The 23,272-nt window shown below is 47.5% G+C and overlaps 1 protein-coding gene across 3 annotated transcripts in view; it reads right to left on the reverse strand.

Annotated features, from left to right (window-relative positions):
* Positions 1–13,443, reverse strand: part of INSC (INSC spindle orientation adaptor protein) — a 126,738-nt gene extending 113,295 nt beyond the window's left edge. The window contains exon 1 of one of the 3 annotated variants that reach the window (XM_046014273.1): positions 13,171–13,443. In XM_046014273.1, coding sequence (XP_045870229.1) covers positions 13,171–13,266 — 96 coding nt within the window. In that variant the 5' untranslated portion in view covers positions 13,267–13,443. Of the gene's footprint in view, positions 1–11,252; positions 11,470–13,170 lie in introns of those variants that run through there. The other 2 variants (XM_046014276.1, XM_046014274.1) reach the window with 2 other exon arrangements.
* Between the last annotated feature and the right edge of the window lie 9,829 nt (positions 13,444–23,272).

A 23,272-nucleotide genomic window follows, 5' to 3' on the forward strand; every position in this document is an offset into this window, starting at 1 on the left:
GGGATTTCAGACAAAGCAAAAAATGAACCCAGGACCAAGATAGAAATCTAGAAGTTGGGGCCTAACCAAAAATCTCTATTAACATAATGTAAGCAAGAAACCCGGAAGGTTAAGAGGACAGGTACTCAAGAATTGCCTTTTCCAATCCTGCAACTTATGCAAAGGGAAACCAAGCCCAGGAGAAGGCGAATGACTTATCCAAATAGCAGAGTGAATTCATGGCTGAACCCAGACTAGCACTCAAGTGCTTTCTTCCCTCCCTCTCAGGTTCCATCCTGATACTGGTCCATGATACTATGCTGGCTCACTCTGGCCCATAATACCCCCTTGGAGAGAGAGTGTAATGACCCATCACCTGAAAAAAATGCCACTGCCTTCCCCAGGGTACTCATTCAGGGATGCTGAACTTGGGGGCACTTATTTTCCTGTCTGCAAGTTCAGTTTGTTCATGAGGATAAGTCACTCTCTTCCGTGTGGAAATCCCTCTGCCAAGTCCACAGTACAAGACAAACAGAATGTGTTGACCAAGAGCTTAAGAACCAATTACAAATCCAGTACTGACCCAGACCACAGGGCCTGGGTTGGCAGGAGCTACAGCCCAAATCCCTGAGACTCTTCAGAAAACTGTCTCCTGTTCAGCCCTCCCCACTAGGATCCTGAAAGTGTCAAAGGACAATTCCATCTGTAATCCTGCCTTCAAGTCACAGACTTCTGCATGCTGTGGTGAGAGGACATGTTCTTAAGGAAGTGGCTTCTAGCTGGCTGGGACAACAGAAAAGCAATAAGTGGGTCTAGTGAAGTCTCTGGAGGCTGAGCCTCAGACAAGACCAACTCTGGACTTATGTCCCAAATATGGATTCCAGGTGTCTATGTGAGGGCTGCCAAATCCCCTGTAGGAGGCTCTCTATCTCCAGCTGGGAAGGGACTTTGTCTCTTGCAGTGACCAGTGGGACAGGACACCCGGCCTATTACACACCTGTCTCCTTACCCTTTCAGCAGTCACTTTCATGGGTAGTCGCCCCCTTTACTCACTCAGACCCATGGTCCCCAGTGAGTCTTTGCTAAGAGCTCTGAGTACAACTGCAGTAGAAATGGTCACAGGCCAGGCCACACAAGTGCACGAGGAATCCAGAACCAGGATCTATCCCCATTGGCAGGCAACCCAGCCCGAGACCTGTCTAACACCTTCTTGGTCTGGGTCAAGAGGGAAGACAGTATGGTCATGGTTGGGGCAGGAGGGGTGGACAGACCATCTGCTCTGTATCAGGCCCCAGCTAAATGACAGAGAAGTAAATGAATAAAATGGTTTTCTTTTTCTTAGAATTTCCTCTTCCATTGAAAGAAATATATAAATGTATAATTCAATCCAGTAATTCCCCCAATAGGAGTTCAAATAAGATGCTTGACCTTTCTCTTGCCACATGTGCTCTATATGGTCTTAAATATCTTATGTCCCTACTGAGTTTCCAATTGCCCTATCTGGAAGAGGAGGGGAGTGGATTAGTTGAACTTCTACTCTGAAATTTATGTTCCTACAATCCCATGTCCCCCCTCCCCAGAAGCTTCTACAAAAGTCATCATGGCCAGACCCAAACTCTTCTCCAGATTGTTCTGCCCACAACTCAGCTTGTTCTATGTTCTTTGCTCAAAGATGAGTTACAGGAGAGGTCTGGAATTTGTCCCAACAACAGCTGTTCACATCACCTGCTGCTATTGTTGGCCATTAGAGCCCCCATATCATTGCATCCCTACCCACTGGGCACCTAGGGGCCACCTCAACAGGAACCTATGGGTCATATGGCTAAGAAAGCTGGCACAAGGAAATTGTTTTCTTGTTGGCCTCCAGCCTACCCCAGTCATTCTGGTGTTAGTTTCAGCCCCTTAAAATACAGCTCTCATAACATCTCCTTGAAAACCTCTTAAGTCTCCCCATTATCTCTTAACTCAAGTCTGAACTCCTTAGCCTGGCGCTCATGACTCCCCAGACCCTGTGTCCAGCCCACCCCACCTCCTTTGGCATTACCACCTTTTATTCCCCCCATCCTTTATATTTAAGCCACAAAACAAGTTCCCTGCTATTCTTCAGAACTGATTTACTGTCCCCTGCCCATCGAGATTCAGCATAAATGTGGCCTCCTTCTGGAAGTATACTCACACTCCCCAAACCACAAGGCATTCAAAATACTGAAGCATTGACATGATTCATTCTGGGCTTACCAGGGCCCACTTGGTTTTCTAACTGACTGGTGATCTCCCATGGGTGTATCTAGCACCCCCTGCTGGGGTCCAAGTCCTTGAAGAATATGTTCCACTCAACCAGCCTTTAGCATAATGCTCTATGTGCGGCAGGTAAAGACTTACTAAAGACCGGTAAAGACTTGTAAAGACTTGCCTTGAAGATAGCTGGACAGAGGATGGAGGGACAAGGGAATGGATGAACAGTGATGAAAAGCCTCAGACAGAGGCCATGTCACATTGGTAAAAGAAAAACTGAAATGGATGGAGAAATAAATGAGTAAGTGAACCTTGGTCCTGGCCACTACAATCTCTCAACTGCATTACTACAATAGGCTCCTAACTTGCCATCCCTGCAGCCACAGCATGTCATTTCTCTACTCAAAACCTTCCAATGTCCACATGTATCACCCAGATTAAGAGCCAAAGTTCTCCAATAGCCTTTGTGACCTCACCAAATGATTGCACTGACTTCAACTCTTTGACTTTCATTTCATTCCAGGTATATGGACCTTCATGCTCCTCAAGCATTCATCAGGACTTCTACATTTCTCTTCCCCCAAATATTCACACAGCTTGCCCTTTCACTTCCTCCTGGCCTCTGGTTAAATATTTGCTCATCAGAGAAAAATCTTCTGACCCTATATAAATACATAAACCTTCTCCCACACTTGGAATTCCCTTGCCTTTCTTGTATTTCTCCACAATGCTCAGGACCATTTACATGCTGTATATCAACCTGCTTACTGTCCATCTTCCCATACCAGGAAGCAGATTCTACAAGAGCATGTGTTTTGCTCACTGCTGTATCTCCAGTGTCTAGAACAATGCATGGCACAGAGGAGGTACTGGATGGATAGTTGCTGACTGGATCAGTGAGGGATTCAGTGAATGGGTCTGTAACTGAGATCCCTGACACCTTCGGGTATTTTTCTAAGATGTTTTTATCTGATGTGGTTGACATTGTCTTGTGTCTGCTCAGTTCTAACCCTGTCCGATATTACAAAAAATGGACAGCACACATTCTTAGGGGTTCTTTGTAAATGGAAAACTTAAGAGAACTGAAAGACATCTCCTGGAGGGGATGGGGCCAGGATTAGTCTACTGTCTGCTTCCTAAGACCACATTGTAAAATCCTGCTTTCCCTCTTCCTGCCAGCCTCTCTGCAAATGCCACAAGGCTAAAAGTACAGTTCTGGTAGAAGATGAAGAAGAAAACAAAAGCATCCTCTTTCCCATGGTGGAACGCTTAGGGAGCTGTGTTTCTCTTGGCCCTTTGGACCTCAGATCCAAGCATATCTGCAGAGCCCAGCTACCACCTTTCATCTATCTGATCAAGGAGCCTAATTCCTAAGCTCATATCACCTGAAAAGGGGGACAGAACACTAGAAGAACAGAAAGTGAGATAAGAAGAGCAATCATAGTGGCAGCTTCTGGTCTCCCTTTCTTCCTGTTAACAACCTGCAATCACACATGGCCCTCAAACAGCACATTGACATCTCTCCACCCCAATGGTCTCTTTGCCTGAGCTTCTGGGGTGTGAGAACCATGTGAAAGAAGGATGAAGAAGAGGGACTGTGATTCACCAGTCTTGAGTCCCTCTATAAACCCAACATAAATTCTTGTCTGTGGCTGGACAGGTGAGTGTTGAAGGAGGGTGAAGGGAGTAAGTGACTTAAGTGAAGACCAAATAGATCATTGAATGGGTGAGTGAGGAAAGGAAGAGTCAGTGAGCCACAGTGACTGAATAGGCTATCTGTCCTAGTGCTAATGGCCTCATTGAAAGGATGGCTCCCTGGGCTTAGTAAGACTCTCCGAATGCTCTTGTAGGCCTAAGTCTAGTACAACCTCAGGGGTGGGGAGAAGACTGTCAGCTCCTGATCCACGTGCTATAACATGCAAATAACTCTCAAACTCCAAGGAGCCTTTATAAGTTTGTAAAGATCCTTCATAAAAGCAGCCTTGAAGCCAAGTCAGGACCACCTGGAGGCCTCTCAGATCTCCTGTATCCTCTACAAACCAGGGTAGATGGGTGAGCCACAGCTCAGGAATGCCTTGTGACTTAGCTCCCTCCTCCAGGGAGCTCCTTAAAATCCTCTAAGAATTAGATGTCATCTATCACCAGTACCCCCTGCAAAAGCTGCTGAATGACAAGTCCAATTTGTGTTGCCCAAAAGATGGTAAGATCTTTGAGGGGGAGGGGCTGATAGGCACCGCAAATGCTAGATGTCCTAAAATGAATTATTAGCTCCCTCCCCCCCAATCTACTTCTTCCTTAAAATTTTTATTCTACTGAATGGCACCACCATCTACCTGGGTGCTCAGTTGATAAAACTTCATTCATTCATTCATCCAACAAATATTTGCAGCATGTCTCAGTAACATATTAACTGCTAGGATCAAGCAATGAGCAGCCCTCATGGAACTCATGATCTAATAGGAAAAAGAGACATTAATTATCATGTGATAATTATAAATAAAAGTGAAGTTACAACTGTGATAAACCCTTGAAGAAGTAAATGGTGTTTTAAGGCCTTACAAAATGGGATTTGACATAGTCGTGGAGGTCACAGAAGTGACAGCTGAGCTACAAACTGAGAGATAAATACAAATTCAGTATATGAAGACACGAAGAAGAGTCTGCTAAGCAGAGGAACGGCAAATGCAATACCCAATGGTAGAAGGGAGTCTGACAAGCCCAAGCGACTGAGACTACACCAGCACGGCAGAAGGAAGGAAGGGGGTTGCTGGATAGGAAGACTCAAGGGATGGTGGTAGCATTGGACAAACGAGACCTTGTAGAACTTACTGAAGTGTTTGGTCTCTGTCTTAAGGTCAACAGGAAGCAACTGAAATATTTTCAAGAAGGGAAATGACATTAACAACTTGTGTTTTGAAAGGCACTCTAGCTGTTCTACAATCAACAAATTGGAGAGAGCCAGCATGGATACAGCTGGACCAGTTAGGAAGCTCCTGTGGTATTCCAGAAAGATGAAAATGGTGCCTTGAACCAGAGGGATCCTAGTGGAAATGGACAGACAAAAGTGATGAATTTCAGAGATATTTACAAGAGAACATCAACCAGACTTGGTGAGGGATGGGACGTGGGCTCTGAGGGTAGAGAGGTGCTGAGGAGGATTGCCAGCACTCTCTGATGTATGCGGCTGTATAGATGAAGGAGCTGGTCAAGGAGATCTGACATATCTGAAGAGGACTCTACAGGAATGGGATAGTACAGGGAAAGAGCACAGAAATTCCATTTCAGACATGCTGAGTTTGAGAGTCCCTTTGACTTTTTCATCTCCCTCCCTTTCTCCATTTGACTGGTCACTTGATTCTACCTCCTCTCCACCTTGTCTTAATTAAGGTCCCTGTCATTAAAACAAACTCCAGACTCTCATGAAATATCACCTCCTCAAAGAGGCCCTCTCTGACCACTGAATCTAAAATACCCTTACGCTACTACTCTCTATTTCAGTCATTTGTGGGGTTTTTTCCCCTTTCTAAAAATAGATAATAATTTCTTGTACTTTTAATCATAGAAATAAATATGGACATATAGGTCTATGTCTTAGTTCTGTTTTCTAAGAGGGCATAAAAGCAATGACACACCAAAAGGAAGGAGCACACGTTGCCCCAGAATTTGGTTTCTAAACATCATTCTCCACTAAAAGGATCCAGGGTTTCTTGGAGCAATGGCTAGTTCCAGGGCTGGAAAACTCCTATTATCTCTCAAGATCCAGACCAAGAGTTTTCACCTCCAGGAAGTCCTCTCTGATTTGCCCTAGTAAGAGAAGATACTTAGGTCCTCTTCTGATATGGCAAGGAGCCCTATAGCTGCTGGGATCATGTCCCACAGACAGGCCTGTCGCTTACTGTTCACAAGCCACGTGATTTGACTGCAGCTGGAAGACCAGAATATGCCCTGCTCACATTTCCCTGTGCCTTGCACAGATCCTGGCACACCCCAGGGTCTCAATTAATATTTGTGGTATGAATAAATGAATAATAGTAACTGAGAGTTCTGTGTCTTCTGAGAGATACCCCTGACTTCATTATCTTCAAAAACTACAGAGCGTGAGAGAAATTTGTTCTTCCCTTATTTTATACACATGGAAAGTGAGGCCCCAAGAAAGTAAGATAACACAGAGTCTCAGCTAGAGCTGGAGTCCCGGGCTGTTGCCAATCAGTCTGGTGTTCTTCCCCAGAAAGGGAGGGGGATATGCAGGAAAGATATGCCATTCATGGTTCCCCTATTCTACGTCAGATACTATACTTCAGTAAACTTTCTAGTGCTAACATTATAAGGAACCCCATTTTACAGATGGGGAAACTGAGACTCCAGGTCAGATCTGTCTGTTTTTCTCTGTACATGGCTGGAATGTACAGCCCTCCTCTGACCCTCCATCAGGGGTGGGGAGACAGCCTGAGTCCATCATTCTGTCTTTCAACCATGTCCTTTAAACCAGCACCACACACAGGCTCATAGTGTAGCCCACATTCCCAGACCACAGGCTGTATTTTACGTGGTTTCCAAACCCAGGATATTTGGGTTGTAAGACAAAACCTCCATTTCTCCAGCAGAAAGTGAACACTACACACAATTACCCAGCCAAACTGCTGATGTCTACAGACACTGCATCATGCCGAATAGGGTCTGGTCTGCCCAGAGACATCCTCGGCGGATCCTAGACTCCCCCAGAGCTTGGCATCAAGGGGACCCTGGAACTGGGGGAGGGAGACTGAGCTGGCTGGATCACAGAGTCCCAGGGGAGCCTCCATTCCCTGGGCAGAGACTGATCCAGGGGAGAAGTAGAACCACAGAGGCCCAGTGCTGCTCACCCCAAGAGAGTGGGGGTGATCCCTGCCAAATCCAAGAGACCTCCCCACCCCACCCCTGCTTCCCACAGCATGGCAGGCTCCGTTTGAGACTGGTAAGACTGAGGATGCTCGTGTTCAAGTCCGGGGGTCAGAGACGTCAAGACCTTAGCCCTTCCCCAGTTGTCCCAAAGGGGTGGATTTTCCAGTTTTTAGAGCTTTAGAACTGGGGGAGTGGTCAGCAGACATTCACTACAGACTCTGACGGCAGACAGACCTGGGATGGACTCGTGGCCAGCTCTCACTTAACCTCGCGGTGCTTCCATTGCCCTATCTTTAAAACAGGAGTGTCTCTCTCACAAGGTTGTTGCAGAGGCTTCATGAAACAAAAGATGCAAAGAACCCGCAAGGTGCTGGCCTTTAGCAGGTAGTAAACAAACAGGAGCAACCCTGTGTAAGACTTCCCCCCAGCCACTCTGACTGCTGGGCCAGCCACACGCTCTTGTTGGATTTTAAGCCTGTTCTCATTTGGTTGAGCTAAAAGCCCCGAGAACACCCCAAATCCTTAGCAGAGACACAATCAAATCTGTCTTACCTTTTGAGATGACATTTACCAGTGAAGGAGGAAACCACTCGCCTTACCCTTCCCCCCTTCCCCCACAGCATATCACCCTGCACCAGGTATTTCCCAACGCCTCAGGCCAATGACTCCTTTTTCCCACTTTGAAACCAAACACTTTGGGGAGGCTCAGTCTTAAATGTGGTTAACAACAGCCACCAGTATGTGGGGGGCGAAGGGGGGGGGTGACTTTATACATAGAGAAGCAGAATCCCAGTACAGTGCCTGAAAGGCTGCCATTAGAGTCCTTCTAATCATTCTTTAGTACTAAACACGCCCCCCCCACCACTGCTCCCCCTGTCAGACATTAGTAGGGCAGGGTAAAATAGTCAGTCTTGGAGTCAGTTAGTTAGAAGTCTCACCACCTTTCAATGGAACCAGAGCCCTGCCCTGCATTCAGAGGTCCCTGGTGACCAACATCTCTTATGGGTAAGAGGTGACAAATGATGCCCTCACCACCTGGTAGACTTGAAACCCCCTCATTGGGAAGGAGAAAAAAGTGGGCATTTATCTATGCCTGCACAGGTCCAGGAAAGGGGGCAGAAAAGCCTCCACATTTCAGAGCTCAGACTCCTCATCCTGAGCTCTGGTTACAGAAGAGCCATCATGATCGGAGACCATGTGGTCCACAGTGGGGGAGGCAGAGCTCAAGTCCAAGAGACACAGACCTCCCAGCAGAGCCCTGGGCCTAGGCAGGGTCACATGAAGAAGGGGTGGCCATGGGGTCAGGGCCAGGCTTAGGGCAGGGGTCAAACTCCTTCAGGCACCCAGACACTCACTCTTTTGAGACAGGGAGGCGCTGGCAGCTGAAGTCCTCAGAGCAAGGGGCATTTATCAATGGCCCAATTCATTCTCAACAATCCCCATTGTCTGAGCCAGCACAGAGATAGGCATTATCTCTCAGAGCCGCTAGAAAGAATAGCCCCAAGACATAGTCATGAATCCAAGGCCAAAGATACAGAAGCCAAAATTGAGACATGGCTTAGAAACCATGTGAAATATTTGAAATTGGAGCTGTTCCCCCCAAATCCAGGCAACACGCTTCCCATCCTCACAGGCAAGTAAAAGGCTTAATTGCTGGTTGTTCATTTATTTATTCTGATCTCTTTCTACAAAGGATGTGGGAGTTTACATTTAAAGATGTGTGTACTATGTAGTACTATGTAGTTGTTAAAGCAGAAATTAGAAGTCAAGCCAGATTTCCAATGAACGCAATTACTAGGCTGGAGCAATATGACAGACTAAGAGCCTCCTGGTAGCTAGAGTAGGAAGAGAAACCCACAGGTTCGGTAATGTGCTCAAGAGTCACGGAGACCTATAGAAATCCCTTGACCACGCTCTGCCTCAGTTTCCTTATCAGGAAAAAAAATGGAACTATGAACCTAAGAAAGTTGTTGTGAAAAGTAAGTGAAATAAAGCAGATTTAAAGATTCAGTCCATATGTTTCTATTACCATTATTCCGCATGTGATTATTACTACTATTCTGTTGTCTGATTTCTCCTCTCTAAACTGGAACTATGTGAACTTAGTGGGGTTGCCCTGATGCTCCACATTGTTGTTCTGAAGTTCTAACTAGCAGGTATATGTATTTGATTAAGGGGGGGGGGAGGAAATAGATCAGGACTGAGTCACTACGAGTCCTCCAGTTTTCCAGTCTTGTCTCGAGTCCTAAGGTGGCTGGCACCACCAGGGTAAGGCTGGGGAAAGTATGCAGACTTCCTTCCTCTGCAAGAAGCCTGCCAGGCTGACCTCAGCTTGCCTTATTGAACCATCCCTAGGGGTCAGGCTGAGGACCAGGGCAGGGGAGAATAGATCCCTGCACCCCACTCAGCAAATGGCTGAAGATCATCTCTCCCCGCATACAAGGAGACTTGGTGGGGTGAGAGCTCAGGCACTCCTTGGACTAAACCATAAACACTAAGTAAGAGTAAGTCAATGTCATCTTTCTAACTTCCCCACTGAAGGGAGCACATGAGCCTGGGCACTGCACTGAAGCCTGTCCAGAGGAGAATGACCTGGATGGAAAAGGTCTAGAAGCCATAATAATAACAACAACAACAACAACCTGATTTTGGGTCACCTACCCTTCCAAGCACTGTTTAGTGTGTCCCCACTGCTTAGGGTGTCCCCAGTGGTCCCCAGAGGAAGGAGATCAGGGAGAAAAAGATTCTGTCGAGAGAAGCAATAACCACTGGGGGAAGGGAGAGGAGCAAAGCCAAAGGCAGCCCTTCCAGCCTAGCTGAGATGGGAGACTCAAAACAGGACTGATTAAACCCAAAGACAAAGAATCAGCCCAGCTCAACTCACTGTCCCTCTCTGTCAAATGACTGCGGCCCCAGCCCACAGAAGACTCATGGTTTTTCTACAGCGGGGAGAATCCAGAGTGCAAACTAGAGCCTAGGACAAATTACAGGTGCCGTGCTCTGCCTCAGCCTGCAAGCCTGGCCTTTTCATTTCTAAGAGGGTAAAAGCTGTTTCTAAGGCCAGACCCTTACGCCCCAGGCTACATGGGCAGCCTCAGTTCTAGACCAAATGGGAAACCCCAAAGGCACTGTGTTACCACCTTCCCTGAACCCAGAGCCAAAGTCCCTAACTTAAGATCATCCCTACTGTGGCCAGCTTCTTGGACTCATTGTCCAAGGTGCTACATGTAGGTTAAAGGGGACCCCAAAAGGGGACCTGGAGGCTGAGAGTACATTACGCCAGGGGGCATATCTATGCATATACACATTCTACGTGTGTTGCATACATGTCACTGTCCACAGGTGTACGTATTGGAAGTGCGTGAGTGTCTGCATGGATGTCCTGACTGGAAGTGCGTGCAAGGCTAGTGTGCGTGTGTAGGAGTGTATGTACACGAGCAGCTGTGAGTGTGTGGGTGTGAGTGCCCTCTCAGTGTTTGTGAGTGTGCACAACTGTGTGGTCTGCCCATCCCCTCTCACTGTCCTCCCGCCCCTTCTGTCGTGACGGTGTGTACCCCGAGCTGTCTCCTCACCCTGGCCAGGCCGCTGGGGTCCCTCAGAGCCCCATCTACGCCAGTGTCGGGGGAAGACACTGAGCTCCCTCCCTGCTCACAGCCCTGAGAAGCCAAAGCTGCCAAAGTGACCCACAGAGAAGGCACCCCAGCTGGGGACAAGTTTGGTCACCCTAGAAAGTCGGAGTTCAGATAACATTCTTTATACTTATTCTGTCTTCATGGGCTCACTCACACACAGCCAACTGTCCCCACGGGTGCCCTCTCTCAGCTCACCTCTCTCAGCTCAGCCTTCCTACCCCACACACGAATATAAGTCCGGGAAAGAGACACCCATGCCACCTGTGGGCACTCTCCAGGCCCACCTACATGTCCTCCCCCCGCCCCCCCCAGGGACATACTCTCTCAGAACTCATACTCCTACCCTGGGACACATGCTAGAAAGTTCCACAGGCTAACATATCCATCCAGGCACTCCCTCCCACTGCCCACTGCCCACTGCCACTTCTACACCTACTGTCCAAAGAGTCTCGAGCACGCTGCGCCCCCTACTAGGCCAGCCCACCTGGTAGGGCCCCAGTCAGCCGGCCCAGGGGGGCTACTCACCTGGAGGGAGAGGGCGGAGAGCCGGGTGCGCGCGCGGAGGCCAGCGGTGGCAGGACACAGCTGGGGCTCCAGAGGCCGGGCCAGCCGAGGGGCCGCCCGCCGTCCCGTGCCCCCGCCCCGCTTGGCCCCAGCCCGCCCACTCCCCAGCGGCCGCAGGACCTTCCACGACAGCGCTCCCCCTGCCAAGCCTCCGTCCCGTGTCAGCCACAGCCGCCCGGAGTCTCCGCCCGGCCTCGAAGCTATTTTGGTACCCCGGCAGTGGCGACGGCGCTCTCTGGTCTGTGGGGAGCGCCGGAATGGGGACGCGGTCAGGCTGAATTAGAGCCTGGCTCACCCCGGGACCCGGCAGGAGTCAGGGCTGGGAAGCACCCGGGAGCCCACGAGGCAGGGGTGCCCACGTGTGTCCCGTAGGCCAACGTCTGGAGAGGGGAAGGGAAGGAGAGGCAAGCGCTTCTCTTGGAGCTGAAACAAAACTAGGAGGGGTTTGGGTGCGGTTCACAGGCTCTGCGGAAGGAGCCGCCAAACTTTTGAGCAGTCCCCAAAAGCCTGGAATGCGCCTGGGTTTGTTGACCACAGGTGCTTCCCTTTGGAAGCTAAGTCACCCATATAAGATCACCGACCTCCAGACCACCGACCTGCCAAAACCCACAGACGTGTTTGTTGAGACTCCTTCTAACTTGGGGCACATCAGACTTCCCCTCTGGATGTCTTTGTGTCAGATGGCTAAGTCTAGAAAAGAAGGCTGATTCCTACCCAAAAAGCTCAGGAATGTTGCATTCCTGAATTCGAAGGAAGTTGCAAGGTCATTCCGCCCAAGTCCCTCCACCCTGCCCGGAATCCAGTGGGGCCTGAAGGGCCTCTACCCACTCTGGGAGATCACCAAGGTAAGTCAGCCCCTGGCCTCCTTAGGGACCCCGTTCCTAAGCTCACACCCTCTAGTTGGCAGGAAGTTCTCCTTGGCATCTAACCTAAATCCCGCATGTGTAAACCATATCAATATGCTCACATTAGGCATTCAGAGGGAAGAAGGCCACCTCCATCTCCACACCAGAAGGACTGCTCCCAGGTCCCAACTCAGCCTCCTCTTCCTTGATGCCAATACCCTTGTCCCCTTTTCCAGGCCTGGGGTAACAACGACAAAGGCACCCTGACCCTGGACACCTTGCAGCTTCTGCCATTAACTCAACTGTATCAGCTCTCTGGGAACCCCAGCTCTGGGTGCCGGAGTCATTCTGATGAGCCAGCTTCACCGGCAGCTTCCATCTCTCCAGGGGAGCCTGATTCCACCCCCAGTCCCCTTGAGAGCTTCAGTTCCTATCTCAATCACGTCTATCTCAGGGCCTGGGAACAGAACTGGGGCCCCAGCCACCCTACATGGCTGGACATTGACTCTGGGGCCACGGCCTTCCTCCAATGGGCATGGTTTGCAGAATCTTCTCTGAGTCTGTTCCTGGTAGATGGGTGTATAATAAAAATAGTCTGGACTTGATCCTCAAAGACATCTGACTTTGCATCCTGCATCTCCTGCTTTCTAGCTGTGTGTCCTTAGACAAGTCACTTAACCTCTCTACGACTCTGTTTTCCCGTATTTACAATGGGAATCATAATAATTCTGCCTAGCTCAGAGGGTGTTAAAAGTAAGAGATGAGATCAGGAATGTAAAAGTACCTGCAAAGCCAAGATATTTTTTAGTATGCAAGTAATAGGATGAGGTTAGATCATAAACAGGATAAATACTGGCAAAAGCCTCAGAAATCTTTTATTTCCAGGACCAAATTTTGTGCCTGAGTTTCAGAGCAAGAGAGGAACAGACATGGTTTGCTAAAGGTTCCTTTAGGGCACTTGTATGAATGTCTCCCACCCTGCATTCCCCGACACACACACACACACACACACACACACTTTCCCAGATACATACGGCACAGTTCAGCCTCCTGGCCTCCTGTCGGCCCCATAGGCCCCAGCTGCCTCTACCCTCGCTGGCCGCCTCTCCATTCCCAGGAGGACGTCTCATGGCTCCGGTCCTGGCTACAACAACTCCAGATCTCCCTACAAAGGCCCCTGCGGGCAACTCCTCTCTCCTTGCCCATCCTTCTGGGCCATGGCTCCAGCAAGGCCTGCAACTCAAGGCAAAGGTGGCAGAGGCCTTCTCCAAGGCAGTTCAGAGTTGAGGCTGTCCAAGGGAGCTCAGAGCTGGAACATCATCCCCCTCGGCCCCCTCCCCTCTGTCTGCCTGGCTTCCCAGTGCTGTCCTGTTTAATTCTTAATGGAAATTCCATCCCTAGCGCCGGCCTGGCTGGCTTATGGCGTCCAGGTTTGGGCCAACAGCAAGCTCCACCCAGAGACAAGAGGCCTGCCTGGCCATATAAACATAGATACATCATATGCGCATATGTGTATACACACACGAGCAGAGGACTTACCCAGAGACATTCACAAATTCAGAGATTCTCACCCAGATACAACCGTACACAGAAAGATAATAGACGTGCTAATCACTAATAGGGCATGGTGCTAAAGACTTTGCAGATAGCAACTTCTCTGATCCCCACAACAACACTGGGTTCTGCTATTATCAGCAATGTACACATGAGGAAACTGAGGCACAGGGAGGCTAAGTCATTTGCATAAGGCATTTAGTAGCAATAGTCTAACAAGTGAGTACTAAGAACTATGGTAGGGTCTTATGTGCATTTCATTTTGCCACTGCGGTCATTTTTCATGGAAGTTACTATTATCCCATTATACAGACAGGGAAAATGGAGGTCAAATGGTTTAAGTCACCTGCCTGGGGCCTCACAGCTTGCGAGCTGCAAGGAGACTTTACAGAGATATTTGCACAGGAACCTGCATTGATGAGCATGGAGACATACTGGTAAGGAGATACGTGCATGCACACATGCGCACACACACACAGAGGCACAACCATAGTTTCTTCTACCAAAAGAAGCCTCAGGAATTGTCCAGAACTGCCTTAGGCAAAGGTCCCCCATAGCCTAACTCCACGCTCTTCTTCCTTTCCAGCTCCACCAGCTTCACAAATTGCTTTAGGAAGGACAAGTTCAGAGCTAAGTGGAGGGAAGATTTCAGGTTTACAGTTTACCCATCCAGGTCAGCAGTCAGCCCCCCAACTTGGTGTTGAATCTGGTTTGCCCAGCATCCACTCCAAGGTCAGTGGAAGAAGACCCATATGTCCTTTCCTGAAGGGATCGTGGGGAGCACCTTAGAGACTCTGGGCACTGTGGAGGACCTGGCCTAGGAGGGCTCCCGGCTACCAGGGCCAGAGGAGGGTGGATGAGCCCCAGAGACCGGGTACAGCACGAGAGCATCAGGCAGAACAGACCACATGTTGCCCAAGGGAACTGGAGCTACATTACAGACATGGCAAGACTTTGGTGGGAGGCGGAATGGAGCAGAAGACAGGGCAGGGCCATGATGTAGGACAAGTAGCCAAGTCCAGAGCCCAGGGAGATAAGAGAACAGGCCTGCAGAAGGACAGAAGAGTTTAGCATCCAAGAACTTGTCCACTGCTTGAAGCTTCCATGCTAAGCTGGACAGCCCCAAAACATAGGCTGTCCTGGCTCTGGGTCTCCTCCCAAGCAGCCCCACCAGAGACCACCCAGGAAGGTCTGTCATGGGCTTATATCCATTGGCTCTTGTGGTTTCTCATGGCCTCCATCGCCATCCAGAATCCCTGATGTGTGCTGTCACAAGCCCATCCCCTCTGTGGTCTGAGGACAGCTCAGCAGGGCAGCCCCACGGAGCATCTGGATTAGAAAAGGGTTTTAGGGGAGATGAATGCTAAACCTCCACAAATGAACCTGGCATCACATTGTCAGGCAAGGGATCTAAGAGGTGGAGACATTCTGAGTCTGCAAATTCGCCTTTCTAAAAGGTTCTCAGATGCTCCCCATTTGGGCGTCAGGCTATGAGAACTCCTGCTTTATAGAATAAGAGAAAGTCAGAGGTTACTCCAGCTCAAAAGTAAATGGGTAACCTAACCGAAGTTAGGTGCAAATGGATCCTTCTGCAAGGTCCCTAAAAAAAGAATTCACATCCCAGGGGTCATTTCCACTCTCCCCTCCCCAACCTCCATCTCCCCAGCCTCTGTGCAGGCCCTGCTATCCATTACTACGTTACTACTATGTCTCTTGGGGGCTCCGTGATGGCCCCTCTGCCTTGGCACTTTCCAGTGAGAGACAACATCCTCCACTCTGTACTCCAACTGCTCAGAGAAGGTTATCAGCTTGAGGGACCTGCACAGAAATAACTGCCAACCAAGCAGGCTCTGGGGTCTGGGGCTGGAGATATCAGATCACGAGGTCGTGCTGATGGCAGGAAGGTCAAGGCACCCAGAGAGACGAGAACTGGGAAAGGGTCCCAGGACCCACGGTTGTCCCCTCACGTCCTGTAACCCCTGCCTCCATCCCTGAGGCATGCACGCCAAGGCAGTGCCCTGCCTCTGGGTGTGATTGCACGATAGGGCACTCTGGGAGAATAGGAAGAGCTGAATCTTGCCCCCGAGTCCCAGACCGGCTGCTGCAGGCACACCATTGACTCACTTGGCCCACCGATCTCTCCAGGATCTTCTGCAATGCTCTCAAAAGAGAAAACTTGCTCCAACTTCCAGAGTCAGTATGAGAATTTGTGATATAATTAGAATGAGGCAGTGTTAGGGCCAGGAAGGTCCTCAGAGATCTCTAAGTGCAGGGGTCCTGAAATTGTATTATCCACCAAATCACCTGGGTGAGGGGAAATGCAGATGCCCAGGGTTCCTTCAGAGATCCTGATTTTGTTGGCCAGTGATACGTTGGGGCCACAGGGGCACCTCTCTTTCCAACTCCCTGTTCAGTGACTTTCACTTTGCTAGCTTGAAACTGGCCAGGGTGGGAATGTTTGTTTACATCACAGAAACTGGGCAAACATTACCAATTGGCGTGTTTTATTTTGTTACACTATGTTTTGCTTTGTTTTGTTTGAAATTTGTTTGTTTGTTTTGTTTGAAATTCTTTTGTGGGCCCTTTACTAGTACACCATGAAGCATGTGGGTCTCTATTCTCAAGGATCCCAAGGATTTGTGATGCAGGCCCATTTTGAGAAAGAAACACTGATCTAGGAATGAGGTTCTAACCAAACCCATCATTTTACAGATCGAGAAACTGACACCCGATGAAGGGAAGAATCTTGGTCACCGTCACTGTGGTAGGTCCCTTGTGGGGTCACGGCTGCTCAGCTCAGGGCAGTGGGGGCTTGGGGCAGCCCTGCCCATTTTCTAGACCTTTTCCTGTGGCCTTTTCACCGCACACCTGTGGTGGTTTGTTGGTTAAGTGAGACAAGACAGGAAGATCTCCTTTGTGGATCAATCATATCACCTCTTATCAGCATCTGGAATTTGAATCGGCTGGACTAGAGGTTATTCATGTCCAGATCACTGGATTGGAGTGCCCTGGACAGCAGACCCATGAATTCCAGGCACGGAGGGCTGCAGGGCCGCCCTGCCTTTCCCAAGCCTGAATTGTTCATTTCTTCATTGAATTTAGAGATCCTCCCCACAAATTCCCTGCCTTAAAGTAAAAAGCTATTTTCCACTTTTCCAAACCAAAACCACCTCCAGAAATACAGCCATGGAGCAAGTTAATAGAAGGAAGAATCCAGGATCCCCACCCCTTTGTCTTGCCCCTATGTCCAAGCTGCAAAAGAATGAGTGAACATGGAAATAAGCAATTCCCCAGGGCAGTGGTTTTTGCAAGATGATCCCAACCAACAGCATCAGTGACCTTGGGCTTGTATAGGAAATGCAAATTCTCAGGTCTTCCCTCAGAATTGCTGAATGAAAACTCTGGGTCCAAAAAACTATGGCTTTACAAACCTTCCAGGTGATACCGATGCCCTCTAAACTTAAAAGACTGCCATTCTAGTCAGAGGGGCTGTCGTTTCTGTCTCCCTGACAATGAATCAAAGGCTGTTTGGCTCCAGAGGAAAGGTCATCCTGGTGCCAAGACCAGAGCCGGCTATGTGGCCAGTCACACTCCCTCCTGGCCAGCCTCCTTAACCCCATGCTCCTGGGAATTTGGGGTATCAGAGCTATAGCCATGCATCTTGAGCTAAGAGAGAGGCCCTCTTTTCAAAGTATAAGGGGCCAACATCTTTCCAAAAAGAGCAGGACAATCTCATCAGAGATACAGCAGAGAAATTTCCCGTCACTGTCTTGGTGTCTGATTGAGGGAGTGACTCAGTGGACATTGCCTGACCCTCTGAATTCACAGAAGCTTGCTCTGGCTGGCCTGGGGACAGCTTCAGGAATCCTTCCAGAAAGAGGCCTGCCAAGGACCTGGCTTTAGAAGCTGCTTCAGCCTCTCCAGTGTGAGTACACTATTTTCTCTGCTTTTTGTGCTCTCAGGTTCAGGAAGAAGATGAGATTTGAGGGTAATTTAAAAAGTGAGGTCTTGGGGCACCTGGATGGCTCAGTCTTTTGAGTGTCCGACTTAGCTTAAGTCTTGATCTCAGGGTAGTGAGTTCAAGCCCCACATTGGGCCACATGCAAAAAAAAGAAAAAAAAATGTGAGGTCTTGGAAAGAGGGACAAAGTGATAATAAAAAGAGTCACTATGGTATGAACAGAAATTGACTTCTTTCTGTGTATCATGGTTTACCTAGTTTATGTCTCATCATGATCTAATGATATCGTTATTACTATTCCCACTGTAGAGATGAGGAAACACGGACTAAGAAAGATGAAGTAGCTCTACCAAGATCACACAGCCAGGGAGTAGAAGATCAAAGACTCAAACCCAGGTCTGACAGTTAGACCCTACAGTCTTCACAAGGTACAACACAAGAACACAGGTGCCGAGGTTCACCCAGGGCAGGAGGAAGGATACCTGCTGCTGAGACAGATAGTGGGGGCTAGCTCAGATGGGTATGGAAAGGAGAGCCGGGAGGGTCCTTTTCTATAGTGGGAGGCCAAAATAGGGACAGGGACTCTTCCCTGAAGAGTCAAGGAAGGAACAGCCAGCTCCCCTGGGAAGCAGGGGAAAAGCAAATTAGGAATGACAATCATGGCCAGGCTAGAGTTGAAAACCAGACATTTGAAATGAAGCTAGGGAGAGCAATTACACAAGCCAGAACTCAGTAACTCTAGATCTGAGTTTGGAGATAAGAGCTGAGAGGTGTCCTAAATGGGAATTGGAAGGAGCAGAAGGGGCATCTAAGGGCAGAAGGGAAATGGTTGGGACCCTGCCTCACTATGGTTGGGGGATGTCCCAAGTGGGGCACTGTGTGGCCCAAGCTGTTCTGAAGAACTTTGCCCCCAGCCCTGGAAGAACACGGCCCAGATTCTCAGATGGAACAGGGTCTGTGAATAGAGGTGGTCAAGGTGGAAAGAACTTTCCCCTCCCAGAGAGTGGAAGGCTCTGGAACTGGTTGTGACTTGGAATTAAGGCAAGTCATTAAATGGCACTACCTCTACCCAGCTGATCAAAAACAAATAAATCAAATAAAAAACAAAATAAAAGTCATCTTTCAATTCTTCTTAACTCATCATCCCCCTCTCCTAACATCCAGCTAGTCAGTCCATCCTATCTGTTCTACTTCCATGTTGAATCCATAACCGCCTAGACTCCACTAATCACAAAGCAGTCAGAGTCATCCTCTAACAATATAAATGAGATCACATTCTCCACCAACCTAAGTCTTCAACAGCTTCTTATTTTTGCACTTAGAATAAAAGTTCTAGACCCTTTACTCTGGCTCACAAAACTCTACACGATTCTTCTCTCTATTAGGGTCTCAGATCATGTCATATTCCTGAGAGAGGTCTTCCCTGACCACCCAAACGAAAAGACCCTTCCCCTGACATTCTCCTGTTAATATCACTTATCACTCTCTGAAATTTCCTTGTTTATTTACTTGCTTGATTATTGCCTCTCTCACCTTCTGCTCCACAAGAACAGAGGCCTTATCTGTGCAGTGCCTGTCACATATTAGAAACACCAGAAACTTCTGTGGAATGGTTCAAGCATGGTAGAACCCCATGTAACAGAGCAGAGAAGTGGCGGAGTCACCCAGGAACCAGATGCTGAAAATATAAATGGAGTCAGACAGACACCCAGCCCCTGAAAGGAAGAAGACTTGGGTTTCCAAAAATTTTCCCTGAGAAGAGCATTTGCATCCATGGTTTATGAGACTTAAAAGCTTCCCTGTCCTGGAAGTTCCATGAGATGACACTTTTTTTTTTTTAATTTTTCCAAGCTGGCTTGAGTTTTTTTTTCTTTTGCTTACAAGTTAAAAAGTACTAATTTATACATCCTCCCCATGTCTCCTTGGTGAATACAGCATCAAGAGAAGGTCCAGGAGTTGGTGGGAAGAACACAGCACAGGAGATAAGGATCTTAGGCTTATCTTTTCCCTCTGTGACCATAACTCAATGTCTTTCTTTCACTGGGTTGCCAAGTCTATAGCATCTGAGATCTGGTCTAAGAGTCCTCCCAGGTGTATCTGACAAGGACTCTGAGGCCATGAACTAAGGAAAAAGGTTATCATTTGGCAGAATGTATATTCTGTTTATTTTCACAGCCTAGGCAGGTCCCAGCAGGAAAAGAAATCTACTCAGATGGGATATGGAAGACAATTTAATGAAAGGCTGTTTATGTCAGGGTTAAGAGTAGAACACCTGCTGTGAGGCACCCAGGTACTGACAAGTGGGGATGTTCTAAGCCTAGAGAAATAGAGGGAAAATAGCTCACAGGTGTTCCAGTGAAACCTTGGAAGAGGCTATGCATCCATGAAAGAGATCATCTCAAAACCATAGCAACAAGCAAGGAAGGTATTCCCTAACCTCCCTCTTCTCCTTTTTCTGATCTCCAGCCAGTGCCTCCATTGACAGAATCCAACCAGAGAGGCTTGGTGGTGTGATCTGAGGACCAGCTCCTCAGGACACAGACCAAGAAAAGTTGAAGAAGCTGTGGAGGAGAGTGCACAGTGCAAATGGAAAATAACCAGACCCAGAAAATAACCATGATCTACAAATGCTCTCAATCCCCACATCTTCCTTCTCATTTAAATCTTTCTATAGAAGCACTACACTGTCCAGGAAGCCACTAAATTCCCATAATGGTCTTGATAGACACAGATTTACAGCTTTTGGCTAAGAGTTTGCCAAAGACAGAGGCAAGAACTTTAGCTATGGATCAAGCACAAGCAACAGCTGCCACAAGACCTTCCAGAAAAATTTCACCAGTAAATGAAAACTTGGACAATTTGAATAATTGAAAAGCCTTAATGCCAACCTCCAGATACATTATTGAGGATGAATGGATAATTAGCCAGAAAGAACCCTTCTAATAGAAATCATACCCTGCCTAGGACTTTGTAGGGGGGAAAAAAAACCCCCAACCAATCTACTTTAAATTTCCTGCAATTAATACCCACCTTTGGTTTAAAAGGTCTGGCCTCAAACACACCCTATTTGGTTACAACAAATCCCTGCTAAGGCCCTAGATAAAAAATAGTAGAAAAACTAAGGACCAAAGTACAAAAATCTTGGTCATGCAGATGGTTGGGTTTCATCCTGGAGCTAAGAATATTTCTAAAGTCATGCAGACATTTTCCATTCCTCTGACTCCAATCTTCACCCCATCTCAACAAGAAGTAACTAGAATGGTCATCATCCCAATTCTCTCAAGAATGAGGAATGATCGAAGGACAGTGGAGATTGAAACCAGCAACCAAAGGGTTAATGGGACTACCTGATCACAGTTTCAGACTAACAAGCTCACCTGCAACTTTTTACCTAGATCTTTTCATTTGCATTTAAATTTCCCCGACTCTCCGGGGGAGAAGCAGATTTGAGGATTGCACTCCCATCTCCTCATTTGGCTGCCAATCAAATAAACCCTTTCTTTGCTGCATACTTGATGCCCCAGTGATCATCTTTTTGTGCATCAGGGAGATGAACTTGGGTTTGGTTATAAACCCAGGTCATTCTGTCTATTTCTCCAAGAAAATATTTTAAATATGCAACTCCATACTTCCCCCCCAAGTACATATTTCAAATGATAAACTTTCTTTTTTTAAATTTTTATTTCTTTTTTAAAGATTTTATTTATTTATTTGACAGACAGAGATCACAAGCAGGCAGAGAGGCAGGAAGGGGGGGGAAGGAAGCAGGTTCCCTGCTGAGCAGAGACACCCCCCCATGCAGGGCAGAGGCTTTAACCCACTGAGCCACCCAGGCGTCCCTCAAATGATAAGCTTTCTTAGGATTTAAAGTAAAATGGAAAGTATGTGTCTGTTACACTATTTTAGAAATGAATTTAATTTAAAAAATAAGGAGTCTGACCTCAGACACACCCATTCTTCCTGGAGGGAAATTCTCCAGAACCCATCCATGCCCAAGTCCCATTGGAAATGCTGGAAAGAGGGGAGAGGACAGGTTTTAGTCCAGAAGACTAAGACCCTTCTAAGAGAAAGAACATTCCAAAAGAAAGAATGTGCCATTTCAGAACATAATGATCTCACTATTGCTAGATATTTAGTCCAGCAAACAATAAATGAAGACCAGCCCTGAACCTGGCACTATGCACGTCACTTGGGATGCAAGTGATCAAGGCAGTCTCTGACCGTGGGATGCTTCACAGTATAAGAGTGGGGAAAGAAACATAAATAAAGCATTCCCATACTATGAGATAACTAATAAGAGAGGTGTATCAAAATGTCTCACCATAATTGTGAATTTCTACTTTATACATTCTGAGGTTATGTTATTAGGAGCATATACATTTAGAGTTCTTACAACCTGTCAGAAAATGTTAGATTTTATTATTTTATAATAAATATTATAAAATATTTTTAATATTTTATTAATATTAATAAATATTATCTCATTATCTCTGTGATGTTTTTGATTTAAAGCCAGTTTTATTCAAAATTAATATAGCTAGATTACCATTATTTTGATTACTCTTTTTATGGTAAATTGCATTCTTTCCTTTGCCCATTTTATATTCCTACATTTTTTTAAAAGATTTTTATTTTATTTATTTGACAGAGAGAGATCACAAGTAGATAGAGAGGCAGGCAGAGAGAGAGAGAGAGAGGGAGGCAGGCTCCCTGCTGAGCAGAGAGCCCAATGCGGGACTCGATCCCAGGACCCCGAGATCATGACCTGAGCCGAAGGCAGCGGCATAACCCACTGAGCTACCCAGGCGCCCCTTATATTCCTACATTTTGATATTTTTTGTGAAGAACCCGCAGTTAGACTCTTTTTTTTTAATGAATTTTTTTAAAGACTTTATTTATTTATTTGACAGAGAGAGAGCACAAGCAGGCAGAGAGGCAGGCAGAGGCAGAGAGAGAAGCAGGGTCCCCATTGAGCAAGGAGCCCAATGCAGGGCTCCATCCCAGGACCCTGAGATCATGACCTGAGCTGAAGGCAGTGGCTTAACCTACTGAGCCATCCAGGCGCCCCAGTTAGACACTTTTTTAAATCCAATCAATGTAAATAGAGGTGAGGGGTTTATGTGTTACTACTCAGCTGGTTATCTGGGAGAAGAGCTTTCCAAGAAAAGGAAACAGTCCAAGCAAAGACTCTAAGACAAGTATGAATCTAATGTTTGAGCAAGAGCAAAAGACTAGGGAAGTGGAGCAGAGTAAACAAGGGTGGGAGGGAAGGGTGTAGGAGAGAATGAGAGCAGAGATGGAGAGTAACTGGAGCAATGCCCTTGAGTCATGGGAAAGGTATGGGATCTATTGCACAAATGGAAGAAATGGCTCTAGTTAGGAGCAGTGAAAGTTCATCTACGGCAACGAGTGGGAGAAGAGGACCAGGAATCAGATACCAGTGTATAGCACTTTTGGTGGAGTCTTTGAAGGGTCTCTTCTGATTGATGTCATTTTCTCAATGAAGTAGGAAGCAAGGTCAGGGGCTGAGAATCATGATGGTGGAGGAGGTATTGGGATTTTGAGGAGAAGGTGTGAAATAATGATCTAGAAGTATATTGGAGAGTGAATGGACTAAAGACA

This window comes from Meles meles, chromosome 8 (genome assembly GCF_922984935.1).
Source record: "Meles meles chromosome 8, mMelMel3.1 paternal haplotype, whole genome shotgun sequence".
NCBI classification, from domain to species: domain Eukaryota; kingdom Metazoa; phylum Chordata; class Mammalia; order Carnivora; family Mustelidae; genus Meles; species Meles meles.